The 16,704-nt window shown below is 38.5% G+C and overlaps 1 protein-coding gene across 1 annotated transcript in view; it reads right to left on the reverse strand.

Moving 5' to 3' along the window:
• Window positions 1–16,704, reverse strand: part of LOC103041279 (endoplasmic reticulum metallopeptidase 1) — a 55,253-nt gene that overhangs the window by 17,924 nt on the left and 20,625 nt on the right. The window contains exons 9-10 of the mRNA XM_007230620.4: window positions 1,655–1,829; window positions 914–1,104 (exon numbers count right to left, since the gene is read on the reverse strand). Coding sequence (XP_007230682.3) covers window positions 914–1,104; window positions 1,655–1,829 — 366 coding nt within the window. The remainder of the gene's footprint in view (window positions 1–913; window positions 1,105–1,654; window positions 1,830–16,704) is intronic.

Genomic DNA, 16,704 nt, shown 5'->3' on the forward strand with positions numbered 1-16,704 from the left:
CTCCAAAAATACACACCCCAGAGCTAGAGTTGCTACTTTACAGGTCCTAGTAATATACTGCTTAGTTTAGCAGACAACACATACCTCTATAATTGAGTAGCCTACAGTTTTATCTTGTTGCAGCCTGATCTAGATCTCAGTTATGACCTGCCCTCACTGTTAAGCGAAGCCAGTGTCGCTGGTAGGAGAGGCAGAGAAACTTTCAAACTTTAGTCACTGTGCTTTTTTTGAGACATGCTGAGGCTTTTTAGGAGGGTAGCAGCTAAGGTTTCAGCTGAACCAGCCCACTTGCTAGCTACTTAATTTTTGATGATACATCCTGATTATTTTATCATTTACTACTGAAAAAATAGTCTTTAACTCCTTTAAGAGGAAGAAACTTTAGGAGGAACCAACACTCAGTAATAGGGACCTATCCTCCTCTGGTCGAGCCAAACAGCACAAACAAATAACAGAACAAAAACAATGTTGGAGAGATATAATGTGAAGCTATAGCTAATGTAGAAACAGGTTCAGAATTCTGAGGGCAAATAGCTGCTGGACACATGCTCAGTGTTAAAGTGCAGACTGTTGACCTTCAGGCACATATCGTCGCTGTCCTATGGAAAACACTTATCTCCATTTTTGTCGATTTTTAGTTTACTACATAATTTGAACAGACAAACTGTCCCTTACACTGTGTCAAAACTTCTTGATGAACGGACCAATAGAAACTCTTCAAAATGCCCTTCAAAAACACTATTTTTACATTGACTTCCATTGAAAGTTTAGAAGGTTTTTTCTCTCTCCTGTAAAGTTGCTCTTTTGGAGATAATTGTTTTTCATTGGACAGCGACGATATTCAATAATTAGCACTTCCTCTGAGCGCTACAGTATTTGCACTATGTGAAAGCTGAAAGTGTGAGTCACTTACAAAGAAAGACGACAGTAGGATGGCTGCCAGCGTGACGAGGGAGGCGAGCACCACGTCAGGGGGGATTTCGGTGCCGCTGCGGCCCATGATGGGCGTGAAGATCTCAAAGACGACCCAGATGAGGAACATAAGGTGAACGTAGGGCAGAGCCAGACCCAGCAGATACAGAACTGCGTAGGACACTGAAGCACCTGCATACACAAAAATCATGATAGCATGATAGAGAATGTTAGCCTAACATCCCTTGTTATAAACTGAAAAAAAAGCTCATATTTGATACCAAACCTCTCTTGGCTGACAGACTGCATCTAAAGTCAGTGATCAATCTTGCTTATCTGCTGTTCATTCTCTAAACTGTTTCTTTAAACATTATGAATCGTACAATACCAGTCAAATGTTTGTATACACCTAAATTTAATATTGAAGACATCAAAGCTATACAGGAACAAAAAGTGTTAAACAAACCAGAATATATTTTATACTTTAGATTTATTAAGTACCACATTTAGTTTTGATGAAAGATCTGCCCACTTGGTATTTTAGAAAGGTTTATTAGCTAATTATTATTACTAATTAAAACTAATTATTTTTGTTACATTGCCATAAATATAACTACAGCAAAAATACCCAGAATATTGAAAAATACCATGAAAATACCATGAAATATTGAGCAATTATTTAAAGGCCATATCGCCCACCCCTATCCTGTACTGTTACAGTGTGTCAGTAGAGGGCGCTCACCTTTGTGTTTGAAGTGGCTGGAGAGCAGGAGTTTGATGCCCAGAGGAAAAGCCACCATCAGCATGGGCACATAGGCGGAGCAGAGTCCCTGCTGGGTCAGATAAACCAACACACAGCACCAGAGCAGCAAACTGACATCAAAAAACAGCTCGCCCAGATCCAGCCTCCGCACGTTCTGAGAGAGAGAGACAATATTACACTGTTATTAAATTATACTTATTTCTGCTTTAGGCCAAACCTTAATCATTTCTGCTTTGAGCTACACATAATCGACAATGTCCAATAAAAACATTTGTTGACTCAAAATTTCAGTATTGACTAATTTGTAACTGTCTCTGTAAACGTCTTCTGTTTATTAAAGGGTGTTTAAATCCTACAATTGCTGCGTCTATTATTCTGAGGCGATATAGAGTCTGTATCTCTGTTTTTGTTCACACAGTGCTCAAATTTCAGAATAAAAGACCAGGGAAAAGCAGTTGCAAGTACACATCTGTGATAAACTATAAAAAAAATAGCCATACAACTTTCATATTTCTCGCAATTTGCACTGTTTACTTTAATTCATTTATTTCAATTTTAATGCAAATATATTATTTGTTCTGGGAAAGTGTCATGCTATGTTATGCTGTGGCAGAAACTGGAAAACAGGGTGATTCAAGTGCGCAGACCTGAGCAACACCTGAGTAAGGAAATTTGTAGAAGAAGTTCGGTATATTACTATTTATTCGTCCCCTTAAAATTCTTCAATTTTCCCAAAAATTGTCAGTGTGCCTTAAAGTCCAGTGTGACTTGTATGAATTTTACCAGTCAGGTTGTAAGGAGCAGTAAAGCCACTCCACTGAAGTACAGCGTTATACAGGAGTTTTAGCTTAGTTCTCCAGCACCAGGGCTGAAGTAGCATTAGCGCTAAGCGCTAGTGGTTAGGCGCTAATGCTAATGTTCCAGCTTATTGCTGGAGAAATTTGGGAATCTAAGCTTACTGTAAATAAACTGAAGAGCTTTACTTACCAAATATTACAGTTTTGTTTACTTAGCTTTACTTAACTTAGTTAAGTACCCTTCCCACCCCGCCCGCAGCAGTGACACCTGCTGAATTAGAAGGAAAAAATGCAAAAATATCCTAAACATATCGTGATATTGTTTTAGGGTCATATCGTTTCCAGAAAAGTGTATGCTATTTCCTGTAGCAAAGTGTGGATTACACCAAAATAACTTTCAGAATCCTATAAAAGAAACAGGAGTTTATACTTCTGGAGACACAATTTTTGTTTGCATGACCTTTCACTCAGTTCACTGCAGCCTGTACAGTGTAGACACACACACACACACATACACACACACACACACAGAGATTTTCAAACCTGGTCTAACTGCTTCTTTATGGGTGTGTGGTAACAGTAACAGACAATAAAGAGGGCCACTCCGTTTACAATCAACAACATACCCATGGCTACGCCTACTGTACACATAGCTACAGTGCTCCCCATACACCCCCGCACACAACAATCAAGCATAACATTATGATCACCTTACTTCTACACTCATTATTCCCTTATTCAGTTCCAACAGACAAATATGAGAAACTTTTATTTCTATAGATACAGACCTGTAGTCATCTACAGTATCCGTTTCTCTGCATACTTTATTACCCTTATTTCACCCTGTTCTTCAATGCCCAGGATCTCATAGGACTAGGGGTGTAATGGTACGTGTATTTTTTACAAACTGCCACTGTACGGGGGTCACGGTTCGGTTCACACAAACGCACACAAAATACACGGTACACAGGCAATCTATAAGAGACTTGTGAAATTAATTAATGTAATGCGGAACTAATGTTCACAGGAGTGTTGCACCCGGAAAGTGTAGCTGTAGCACTGTTGCTATCAGAAACTCGCTACTGACTGTTAGTGTGTGTTGTGCTGGTATGAGTGCATCAGACAAGGAAGCAATTCTGCAGGAGTTCTTAAAAACTTTATCCACTCTCTATTAGACTGCTCCACCTTGTAGATGTAGAAGTCTTGTTCTGTGTTGGTCTGTGTGTGTTTCAGTATCTACCACTGTTAATTCATAAGGGTCAGTCTATCAGATCTAAGAGCAGGAACTATCATATTTATAAATAAATAATAGTGCAGTGATAACGGTAATGTGCTGAACACCACAGTAGGCATCACGTAACCGCAATATGTTGGTAATGCAGTAACCGTCTGTTAGACGGTTATCATATTATGAAAATCACATGTGTTTGCAAACCCATTTCTTACCTCTAAAATGCAAAAACAGGACACACACACATTTTCACACACAAAGAGCTAGAGGTTACTGCAGAGCAGACAGTGTAATCATTATGCAAATCAACCATGAAGGTGAGCGCACCTGAGGAATGTGACCGAGATATCAGAGCTCAAGAGTTTAAAACAAAGCCCACACTGATATTCAATACACACACACACACACACACACACACACACATACACACACTCATATTCATTCATTAACCCACTTATTCTTTTTCCATCTTTACAGCCAAGAAGCATCACCGGTTTCTGATTATAATCACCTTATTTTCCATGAGAACAAGGTGTGGGGGTGTCTTTGTTTTCTTTGTGTTAAGGATTGTGAAAGCAGATCCATGAGCATAGAATATGCTCAGTTAAAAGGAGTCACAATAAATAGAAGGAAAGAAATGTTTTTTTGCTAATTTTAAGTGTTATGGAGCTTTATACAACTCATGTGCACCACCTTCCAAAAAAGAGAATGCATCTGGTTAAAGGCGCAAGATTTCAAATATCGACCCAAACATCTATATCAGGGGTGGCCAATCTTTCAGACACAAAAAAACCTTGCTAACAGGAACCACAGGTTATATGTTTGCATAAATACAGCAAAAACAAATATCTGTAATACATCAAACACAACTCATGATTTAAACCTTTTATTCATTAGATGATACTCGAAGCAGTTCTTTCACATGTTGCTCAGCAAGAACTGAGCAATACTATGATTTCACATGTTTCAAGATGGTAAATACTGAAACTTCAGTGCAGTTTGTTTTACACTGGAATACTTCTTCATAGGGATGAATAAAAAATCCAGGATTCCCTCAGTATCATCTTTTAAAAATTAGCACAGGTTTCATGACGTGGTTGAGTTTAGCTTTTTAGACACCAGCTGCTCATGGTGGAAGAAGATTTAAACAGGTCATTAGATTTAAACAGGCCAATTAGACCATTTAAGGATGCTTCAAACATGCGTTTTCAACAACAGTCAATATGTAATTATCTAATTAGGGTTCAAGCACCGAAGGTGCGTAGAACCCTATTGTTTTTGCTAAGATTTTTCTTCTTCTTATTAGGGTTCAAGCACCGAAGGTGCGTAGAACCCTATTGTTTTTGCTAAGATTTTTCTTATTATTAGGGTTCAAGCACCGAAGGTGCGTAGAACCCTATTGTTTTTGCTAAGATTTTTCTTATTAGGGGTTCGAGCACGTAGTGCTAGAAACCCTATTGTAATTGTTCTGATTATTATTATTATTATTATTATAGTTCTTATTCTTTTTCTGCCATAGAAGTGATTGGGCAGAAGAAACCGTAAGGCCTACAGGGCTGAGACTTGGTCTTATGGTAGTACTTCTCACCGCTACTCAGATTCAAAAGATGAGCCCGATCGGCCTCAAGGGGGCGCTATGGCGAAGGTCAACGCGTTTGGCCTCGTAACTCCTACGCCCTGATAGCTAGAGCAAAAATTCTTGCATTATATGATTCCTTGGTTAATGGCAAATCAAAAAGGTCAATAGAACCACTAAGCTCCGCCCACTTAGATTTTTTGCTATTTAGCATAATATGCAAAACCTACTTTTGAGAACTTGTCCTAGGGTCATTGACCAATCTTGTCATATTTGGTGTCAAACAACTCAGCAGAGTCCCGTCCTCAATAATTATCGAAAAAATTGAGAAATTTTTAAACAGTATGGCCGCCATATGCAAATTAATCTTACCGTGGCACACCCAAATTTACTCTAACAGCTGTAACTTTTGAATGCTTAAACCTACACTAATGCCACTTTACAACTTTGATGCCAACATGATTCTGAGGTAGCCCGTCAATCTGTGTAGACATACGCCCCCAGGGGGCGGAGCCAAAGCTAAAAATCTGTTTCTCAGGAACCGTACAAGCTATGAAGCTCTCCTTTGAAATGTATCATCTATGGCCTATGTCCTAATGTTTAACAGAAGGAAAATTTGATATGCAAATTTTTGCGATCGTTATTAGCCAATCAGTTTCCAGCAAGCTTTTGACATGCTAAACAATGACCAATCAGGACGATACTTATACCCTACATGTATCTCAGGGCCTTCTATCATCCATTAAAATATGGCGTTGATTGGCCTCAAGGGGGCGCTATAGCAGAAAATCAGTTATATCTAAAGGTACAAGTGGCCTAGGCTTGTTATTCTTTTTTAATTGTATACTTTGCTGTATCCTTTACAACTTTGTAATTACATGTGTTTACCAAAAATGCAAAGATTTTCATCAGTGGCCAAAAGAGTAAAAATTGCTCTTTTCGAACTTGTCTTTAAGTCCTCAATCAATCAAAACAAATTTGGTCTTGATGCAATCTTGAGACCCTGTAGGTAAATAATTATCAAAAAAATCTTGACATTTTAACCATTTGAGGCCCATAAACCTTGATCAAACATGTACGTGAAAGCCTTTTCAGAGTTATTTGGCCAAAACTCTGTCAAAGTTTAAAACATGCCAAAACTGTTGAAGCTACTAATTAACAATGACATTTGAAGTACATGTGCCAAGTATGAGCCAAATAAGTCTTCAGTAGGCTCTACAGTGAAAAAATAACTATTTTCAATTTATTCTATTTATCGCTATTTTCCAACCTAAATGGACAGAAGACAGGAACCTTTCACCCTATCAACACACAAATTTGTAATCATATATAGACTGATATTGTGATCTTGATTTCAAATTTTCAGCCAAATCGGACATGTTTTGCCTCTACAACGGCTGGAAAACTACAGCGATTTTGTAGGCCTCAAACCTGTATTATCGCTTTTTTCAAATCTAAATGGACAGAAGTCAGGAACCTTTGACCCTATCGACACAGAAATTGACATACATATATAGACTGATATTATGATCTTGATTGCAAATTTTGAGCCAAATCAGATATTTTTTGCCTCTAATATGGCCAAAGAGCAACAGCCATTTTGTAGGCCATAAGCCTGTATTATCACTTTTTTCAAACCTAAATGGTCAGAAGTCAGGAACCTTTGAGCCTATCAACACACAAATTTACATACATGTGTATACAGACCACTTGATCATGAATACCAATTTGGAGCCCAATCGGACTTTTCTTCTCTTTTTAATAAATAGAAACACACTGATAGGGAATGTTCTGTCTTTCTGATAGAGTGATAGATTTCCAGCAGGTTATATGTGGTCTCTTGCTGCGCTCTGGTGGTCATTTGGTGAAACAGCTACAGGTGAATTATTCTAAATTAAAGCTCTGCTGAACTTATTCAATCTTGCTTGTCTTGCTTAATTGAACATATTTATCCTTCTTGTTCATGCTAGTCAGCCGCCTGGGTCATTCTTGTTTATGCTCCACCCACTTAATTTTTTTTTTAATTTGCATAATATGCAAAACCTACTTTTGAGATCTTGTCCTTGGATCCTTGACCAATCATGACATGTTTGGTGTCAAACAGTTCAGCAGAGCTTACTCCTCAAAAATTATTTAAAAAATCTTTACATTTATAAACAATATGGCCGCCATATGCAAATGAGTTCTCCCATGGTGCAGTAAAATCTCTTTAACACTTATAACTTTTGAATGCTTAACCTGACACTAATACCACTTCAGTCCTTTGATCATTACATGATTCTCAGATACCCTGTCAGTTTAAGTAGACATACACCCCCCCAGGGGGCGGAGCCAATGCTCGATAGCTGTTTCTCTAGAACCATACAAGCTATCAAGTTCGTCCTTGCCAATTATCATCTATGGCCCATGCACTAATGGTACACCAAATGAAAATTTGATATGGACACTTTTGTGGTCACTATTAGCCAATCACATTCCAGCAAGCTTTTGACAGGCTGAATGTTAATCAGGTCAAAACTTATGTACTATTATTGATATTATTGGTTATTAATATGTGCCCTTGTCATGCCTCACTGCTAGGCTCTCCGAATGCCCACTAGAGTGCAGCAAGAGACCACATAAAACCTGCTGAACACTACAGCTCAATTTATCAATGCATTTCAACTAGTTTACTCACACCACTCATCTAGCATTGTCATTATGGTCTTTATGGTCACGCTGGTCACCTAGCTTGGTTATGCTGCCCATCCAGCTAGGTCATTGTGGTCATTCACATTGGTCATTATGGTCCTGCTGGTCATTCAGCTTTGTCATCATAACAATGCTGGTCATCCAGCTTGGTCATACTGGCCAAACACCTTTGCCATGCTGGTCATCCAGTTTGGTGATGCCGGTCAACCGGCAACATGTTTTAAGCCTAACTGGCCTCCAGGGGCCTCTTTGTCTGTAACGCTCGAACCCCGTAAATCGCCGCTTGCGGCTATATTTATTATTATTATTCTTTTTCTCCTGTAAAAACAGTTGTGCAGCCTAAACCGTAAGTCATAGAGAAATGAAACTTGGTAGGTAGATGTAGGATCAGTGCATCTCGGTGGACAACAAAAATGGCACCGATTGGTCAAGTGGTGGCGCTATAAACAAGGAAATTCATTTTTCACAATTTTCTCAATAACTCAAAAACCATAAGACCTACATTCAAAATTCTTTTTTTGATGGATTCCTTGGGTCAATACCAACAACTTTCCAATTTGTACCATGCACTTCCGTCTATATAGATTTTTTGCTAATTTGCATAATATGCAAAACCTACTTTTGCAAACTAGTCCTAGGAATTTTGACCAATCCTGGCATGTTTGGTATCAAAACACTCGTGAGAGCATGCGCTTCAATATTCATTAAGAAAAAGTTGAAATATGTAAACAATATGGCCGCCATATGCAAATTAGTCCTTCCGTATATATGCCCCATTCACTTCAAGAGGTAAATTTGGAGCACCATTTCTCAGCAACCTTGCAACCTAGCAAGTTGAAACTTTGCATGCAGAATCTATCATACAGCCTCTAAAGGATGTTCAAAGGGCAACTTAATCAATCAACATGGCTGAACACCATCAGCCAATCAGCATTCAGCAGACATTTTGGCAGGCTGAATGTTGCCCAATCTGGATGATATTTGGCAGTTATGTTCAGGTGGAGACACTGTAGTGACCTGCAAAGTGCTGAAACAATCCGCCCACTGGGGGGCGCTGTTCCAAAAAAACGAGTATATGTCAATCATGCTGTACTATTTTGACATCTAATTGTTTTTGCCATATTTAGTACAGTGGCTCTGACAAATTTCTCAATACAACTATGTTTAAAAAGTGCTTTGTTCATTTATAATTGCTAATTGTTTGAAAATAGCTATATTGAAACTACTCTCTGGATATTTGGCCTATCACCTCCATTTCAGTCTTGCTGCACACTGTAGAGTCTCTAGGTAAATGTTCATTAAAAACATTTGTGAAAATTTCACATACAATACTCTCCAGGCATCAAGCACTCTGTGCGTCCTTGGAATTTCTAACCTAAATTGCTGTAACTCTGCAGTATTTGCTGTAATCTCACAATGTTAAAGACCTCTGTACAATATCACTCTGATGAAGCGCCATTTAATACAGAACTAGATTAAGAATAACTTGACATTACATGTCATATCAGAACATTCACTCCTTTGTGCCTCTTCTCAACATTAATAACAGGTGAAATACTTTTGATCATTTCTAAATGTGACAGAATGTCTCCAATTGTGTTAGACCTTCTTACACATCACCATCCTATGCTCTAGTAGGCACCATTGTGCTAGTTGGTGCTTGATGAAGTGCCATTTAATTCAGAACTAGATTTATAATAACTTCGTAATTACATGTCATATCAGAACATTCACTCCTTTGTGTTAATTTAAACTTGTTTGGTCAAACATTTCAGCTTGTTCTGCAAAGGTTCAAAGGTCAATCTGAATACCACTTTGTGAACATTCTGGTTGAAGCCACCTGATCAATACCAATAACATGTAGACACCTTTTGACTAGTTCTAACTCACTTTATGAATATCCTACAAAGTTCACTAGATTTACATGTGAATTTAAGCACTGATCAGGTTGAAAGGCCTCTGCTCAACATTAATAACAGGTGAAAAACTTGATAATTTCTAAATGTGACAGGGCATCTCCAATCATATTAGACCTTCTTACACACCACCATTCAATGCTCCAGTAGGCACCATTGTGCAAGTTGGTGCTTGAACCCGATGATTGCCGCTTGCGGCTATATTTAGGGGTTCGAGCACGTAGTGCTAGAAACCCTATTGTAATTGTTCTGATTATTATTATAGTTCTTATTCTTTTTCTGCCATAGAAGTGATTGGGCAGAAGAAACCGTAAGGCCTACAGGGCTGAGACTTGGTCATATGGTAGTACTTCTCACCGCTACTCAGATTCAAAAGATGAGCCCGATCGGCCTCAAGGGGGCGCTATGGCAAAGGTCAACGCGTTTGGCCCCGTAACTCCTACGCCCTGATAGCTAGAGCAAAAATACTTGCATTATATGATTCCTTGGTTAATGGCAAATCAAAAAGGTCAATAGAACCACTAAGCTCCGCCCACTTAGATTTTTTGCTATTTAGCATAATATGCAAAACCTACTTTTGAGAACTTGTCCTAGGGTCATTGACCAATCCTGCCATATTTGGTGTCAAAAAACTCAGCAGAGTCCCAAGCTCAATAATTATCGAAAAAATCTTGAAATTTGCAAAAAATATGGCCGCCATATGCAAATTAATCTTACCGTGGCACACCCAAATTTACTTTAACAGCTGTAACTTTGGAATGCTTAAACCGACACTTATGCCACTTTAGACCTATGATGCCAACATGATTCTGAGGTAGCATGTCAATCTGTGTAGACATACGCCCCCAGGGGGCGGAGCCAAAGCTAAAAATCTGTTTCTCAGGAAGCGTACAAGCTATGAAGCTCTCCTTTGGCATGTATCATCTATGGCCTATGTCCTAATGTTTTACAGAAGGAAAATTTGATATGCAAATTTTTGCGATCGTTATTAGCCAATCAGATTCCAGCAAGCTTTTGACAGGCTAAACAATGACCAATCAGGACGATACTTATATGCTACATGTATCTCAGGGCCTTCTATCATCCATTAAAATATGGCGTTGATTGGCCTCAAGGGGGCGCTATAGCAGAAAATCAGTTATATCTAAAGGTACAAGTGGCCTAGGCTTGTTATTCTTTTTTAGTTGTATACTTTGCTGTAGGCTTTACAACTTTGTATTTACATGTGTTTACCAAAAATGCAAAGATTTTAATCAGTGGCCAAAAGAGTAAAAATTGCTCTTTTCGAACTTGTCTTTAAGTCCTTAATCAATCAAAACAAATTTGGTCTTGATGCAATCTTGAGACCCTGTAGGTAAATAATTATCAAAAAAATCTTGACATTTTAACTATTTGAGGCCCATAAACCTTGATCAAACATGTACGTGAAAGCCTTTTCAGAGTTATTTGGCCAAAACTCTGTCAAAGTTTTAAACAGGTCAAAACTGTTGAAGCTACTAATTAACAATGACATTTCAAGCACATGTGCCAAGTATGAGCCAAATAAGTCTTCAGTAGGCTCTACAGTGACAAATTAACTATTTTCAATTTATTCTATTTATCGCTATTTTCCAACCTAAATGGACAGAAGACAGGAACCTTTGACCCTATCAACACACAAATTTATACACGTATATAGACTGATAATCTGATCTTGATTGCAAATTGTCAGCCAAATCGGACATGTTTTCCCTCTACAACGGCTGGAAAACTACAGCGATTTTGTAGGCCTCAAGCCTGTATTATCGCTTTTTTCAAACCTAAATGGACAGAAGTCAGGAACCTTTGACCCTATCGACACAGAAATTTACATACATATATAGACTGATATTGTGATCTTGATTGCAAATTTTGAGCCAAATCAGATATTTTTTGCCTCTAATATGGCCAAAGAGCAACAGCCATTTTGTAGGCCATAAGCCTGTATTATCGCTTTTTTCAAGCCTAAATGGACAGAAGTCAGGAACCTTTGACCCTATCAACACACAAATTTACACACATATATATACAGACCACTTGATCATGAGTATCAATTTTGAGCCCAATCGGACTTTTCCTCTCTTTGTAATAAATAGAAACACACTGATAGGGAATGTTCTGTCTTACTTATAGAGTGATAGATTTCCAGCAGGTTATATGTGGTCTCTTGCTGCGCTCTGGTGGTCATTTGGTGAAACAGCTACAGGTGAATTATTCTAAATTAAAGCTCTGCTGAACTTATTTAATCTTGCTTGTCTTGCTTAATTGAAGATCTTTATCCTTCTTGGTCATGCTAGTCAGCCACCTGGGTCATTCTTGTTTATGCTCCACCCACTTAATTTTTTTTTTAATTTGCATAATATGCAAAACCTACTTTTGAGATCTTGTCCTTGGATCCTTGACCAATCATGACATGTTTGGTGTCAAATAGTTCAGCAGAGCTTACTCCTCAATAATTATTAAAAAAATCTTTACATTTATAAACAATATGGCCGCCATATGCAAATGAGTTCTACCATGGTGCAGTAAAATGTCTTTAACACTTATAACTTTGAATGCTTAATCTGACACTAATACCACAGTCCTTTGATCATTACATGATTCTCAGATACCCTGTCAGTTTAAGTAGACATACACCCCCAGGGGGCGGGGCCAATGCTCGATAGCTGTTTCTCTAGAACCATACAAGCTATCAAGGTCATCCTAGCCAATTATCATCTATGGCCCATGCACTAATGGTACACCAAATGAAAATTTGATATGGACACTTTTATGGTCACTATTAGCCAATCACATTCCAGCAAGCTTTTAACAGGCGGAATGTTAATCAGGTCAAAACTTATATACTATATACGGGTTATTTATATGCCCTTTTTATGCCTTGTGTTTTTTCAATTTAAGAACTGAATTTGTTTCACCAAATGCGCACTAGAGTGCAGTAAGACACCACATAAAATCTGATGAACACTACAGCTCAATTTATCAATGCTTTTCAACTAGTTTACTCACACCACTCATCTAGCATTGCCATTATGGTCTTTATGGTCACGCTGGTCACCCAGCTTGGTTATGCTGGCCATCCAGCTTGGCCATGCTGGCCATTCACATTGGTCATTATGGTCCTGCTGGTCATTCAGCTTTGTCCTCATAGTAATGGTGGTCTTCCAGCTTGGTCATACTGGCCAACCACCTTTGCCATGCTGGTCATCCAGTTTGGTCATTATGGTCTTCCAGCTTGGTCAATATGGTCAACAAGTTTGTCATCCAGATTAGTCATGCTGGTAATCTAGCTTGGTCTTCACGGTCATGCTGGTCATCCTCATCCAGTTTGGTGATGACGGTCAACCAGCAACAGGTTTTAAGCCTAACTGGCCTCCAGGGGCCTCTTTGCCTGTGACGCTCGAACCCCTTAAATCGCCGCTTGCGGCTATATTTAGGGGTTCGAGCACGTAGTGCTAGAAACCCTATTGTAATTGTTCTGATTATTATTATTATTATTAGGGGTTCGAGCACGTAGTGCTAGAAACCCTATTGTAATTGTTCTGATTATTATTATTATTATTATTATTATTATTATTATTATTATTATTATTATTATTCTTATTCTTTTTCTGCCATAGAAGTGATTGGGCAGAAGAAACCGTAAGGCCTACAGGGCTGAGACTTGGTCATATGGTAGTACTTCTCACCGCTACTCAGATTCAAAAGATGAGCCCGATCGGCCTCAAGGGGGCGCTATGGCGAAGGTCAACGCGTTTGGCCTCGTAACTCCTACGCCCTGATAGCTAGAGCAAAAATTCTTGCATTATATGATTCCTTGGTTAATGGCAAATCAAAAAGGTCAATAGAACCACTAAGCTCCGCCCACTTAGATTTTTTGCTATTTAGCATAATATGCAAAACCTACTTTTGAGAACTTGTCCTAGGGTCATTGACCAATCCTGTCATATTTGGTGTCAAACAACTCAGCAGAGTCCCAGCTTCAATAATTATCGAAAAAATTGAGAAATTTTTAAACAATATGGCCGCCATATGCAAATTAATCTTACCGTGGCACACCCAAATTTACTCTAACAGCTGTAACTTTTGAATGCTTAAACCTACACTAATGCCACTTTACACCTTTGATGCCAACATGATTCTGAGGTAGCCCGTCAATCTGTGTAGACATACGCCCCCAGAGGGCGGAGCCAAAGCTAAAAATCTGTTTCTCAGGAACCGTACAAGCTATGAAGCTCTCCTTTGGCATGTATTATCTATGGCCTATGTCCTAATGTTTTACAAAAGGAAAATTTGATATGCAAATTTTTGCGATCGTTATTAGCCAATCAGATTCCAGCAAGCTTTTGACAGGCTAAACAATGACCAATCAGGACGATACTTATACCCTACATGTATCTCAGGGCCTTCTATCATCCATTAAAATATGGCGTTGATTGGCCTCAAGGGGGCGCTATAGCAGAAAATCAGTTATATCTAAAGGTACAAGTGGCCTAGGCTTGTTATTCCTTTTTAGTTGTATACTTTGCTGTAGCCTTTACAACTTTGTAATTACATATGTTTACCAAAAATGCAAAGATTTTCATCAGGGGCCAAAAGAGTAAAAATTGCTCTTTTCGAACTTGTCTTTAAGTCCTTAATCAATCAAAACAAATTTGGTCTTGATGCAATCTTGAGACCCTGTAGGTAAATAATTATCAAAAAAATCTTGACATTTTAACTATTTGAGGCCCATAAGCCTTGATCAAACATGTACATGAAAGCCTTTTCAGAGTTATTTGGCCAAAACTCTGTCAAAGTTTAAAACATGCCAAAACTGTTGAAGCTACTAATTAACAATGACATTTGAAGTACATGTGCCAAGTATGAGCCAAATAAGTCTTCAGTAGGCTCTACAGTGAAAAAATAACTATTTTCAATTTATTCTATTTATCGCTATTTTCCAACCTAAATGGACAGAAGACAGGAACCTTTCACCCTATCAACACACAAATTTATACACATATATAGACTGATAATCTGATCTTGATTACAAATTTTCAGCCAAATCGGACATGTTTTGCCTCTACAACGGCTGGAAAACTACAGCGATTTTGTAGGCCTCAAGCCTGTATTATCGCTTTTTTCAAATCTAAATGGACAGAAGTCAGGAACCTTTGACCCTATTGACACAGAAATTGACATACATATATAGACTGATATTGTGATCCTGATTGCAAATTTTGAGCCAAATCAGATATTTTTTGCCTCTAATATGGCCAAAGAGCAACAGCCATTTTGTAGGCCATAAGCCTGTATTATCACTTTTTTCAAACCTAAATGGTCAGAAGTCAGGAACCTTTGACCCTATCAACACACAAATTTACATACATATATATACAGACCACTTGATCGTGAGTACCAATTTGGAACCCAATCGGACTTTTCTTCTCTTTTTAATAAATAGAAACACACTGATAGGGAATGTTCTGTCTTTCTGATAGAGTGATAGATTTCCAGCAGGTTATATGTGGTCTCTTGCTGCGCTCTGGTGGTCATTTGGTGAAACAGCTACAGGTGAATTATTCTAAATTAAAGCTCTGCTGAACTTATTCAATCTTGCTTGTCTTGCTTAATTGAACATATTTATCCTTCTTGTTCATGCTGGTCAGCCGCCAGGGTCATTCTTGTTTATGCTCCACCCACTTAATTTTTTTTTTAATTTGCATAATATGCAAAACCTACTTTTGAGATCTTGTCCTTGGATCCTTGACCAATCATGACATGTTTGGTGTCAAACAGTTCAGCAGAGCTTACTCCTCAATAATTATTAAAAAAATCTTTACATTTATAAACAATATGGCCGCCATATGCAAATGAGTTCTACCATGGTGCAGTAAAATGTCTTTAACACATAACTTTTGAATGCTTAACCTGACACTAATACCACTTCAGTCCTTTGATCATTACATGATTCTCAGATACCCTGTCAGTTTAAGTAGACATACACCCCCCAGGGGGCGGAGCCAATGCTCGATAGCTGTTTCTCTAGAACCATACAAGCTATCAAGGTCGTCCTTGCCAATTATCATCTATGGCCCATGCACTAATGGTACACCAAATGAAATTTTGATATGGACACTTTTGTGGTCACTATTAGCCAATCACATTCCAGCAAGCTTTTGACAGGCTGAATGTTAATCAGGTCAAAACTTATATACTATTATTGATATTATTGGTTATTAATATGTGCCCTTGTCATGCCTCACTGCTAGGCTCTCCGAATGCCCACTAGAGTGCAGCAAAACACCACATAAAACCTGCTAACACTACAGCTCAATTTATCAATGCATTTCAACTAGTTTACTCACACCACTCATCTAGCATTGTCATTATGGTCTTTATGGTCACGCTGGTCACCTAGCTTGGTTATGCTGCCCATCCAGCTAGGTCATTCTGGTCATTCACATTGGTCATTATGGTCCTGCTGGTCATTCAGCTTTGTCATCATAGCAATGCTGGTCATCCAGCTTGGTGATGCCGGTCGACCGGCAACATGTTTTAAGCCTAACTGGCCTCCAGGGGCCTCTTTGTCTGTAACGCTCGAACCCCGTAAATCGCCGCTTGCGGCTATATTTATTATTATTATTCTTTTTCTCCTGAAAAAACAGTTGTGCAGCCTAAACCGTAAGTCATAGAGAAATGAAACTTGGTAGGTAGATGTAGGATCAGTGCATCTCGGTGGACAACAAAAATGGCACCGATTGGTCAAGTGGTGGCGCTATAAACAAGGAAATTCATTTTTCACAATTTTCTCAATA

Source organism: Astyanax mexicanus, chromosome 17 (assembly GCF_023375975.1).
Source record: "Astyanax mexicanus isolate ESR-SI-001 chromosome 17, AstMex3_surface, whole genome shotgun sequence".
Classification (NCBI taxonomy): domain Eukaryota; kingdom Metazoa; phylum Chordata; class Actinopteri; order Characiformes; family Acestrorhamphidae; genus Astyanax; species Astyanax mexicanus.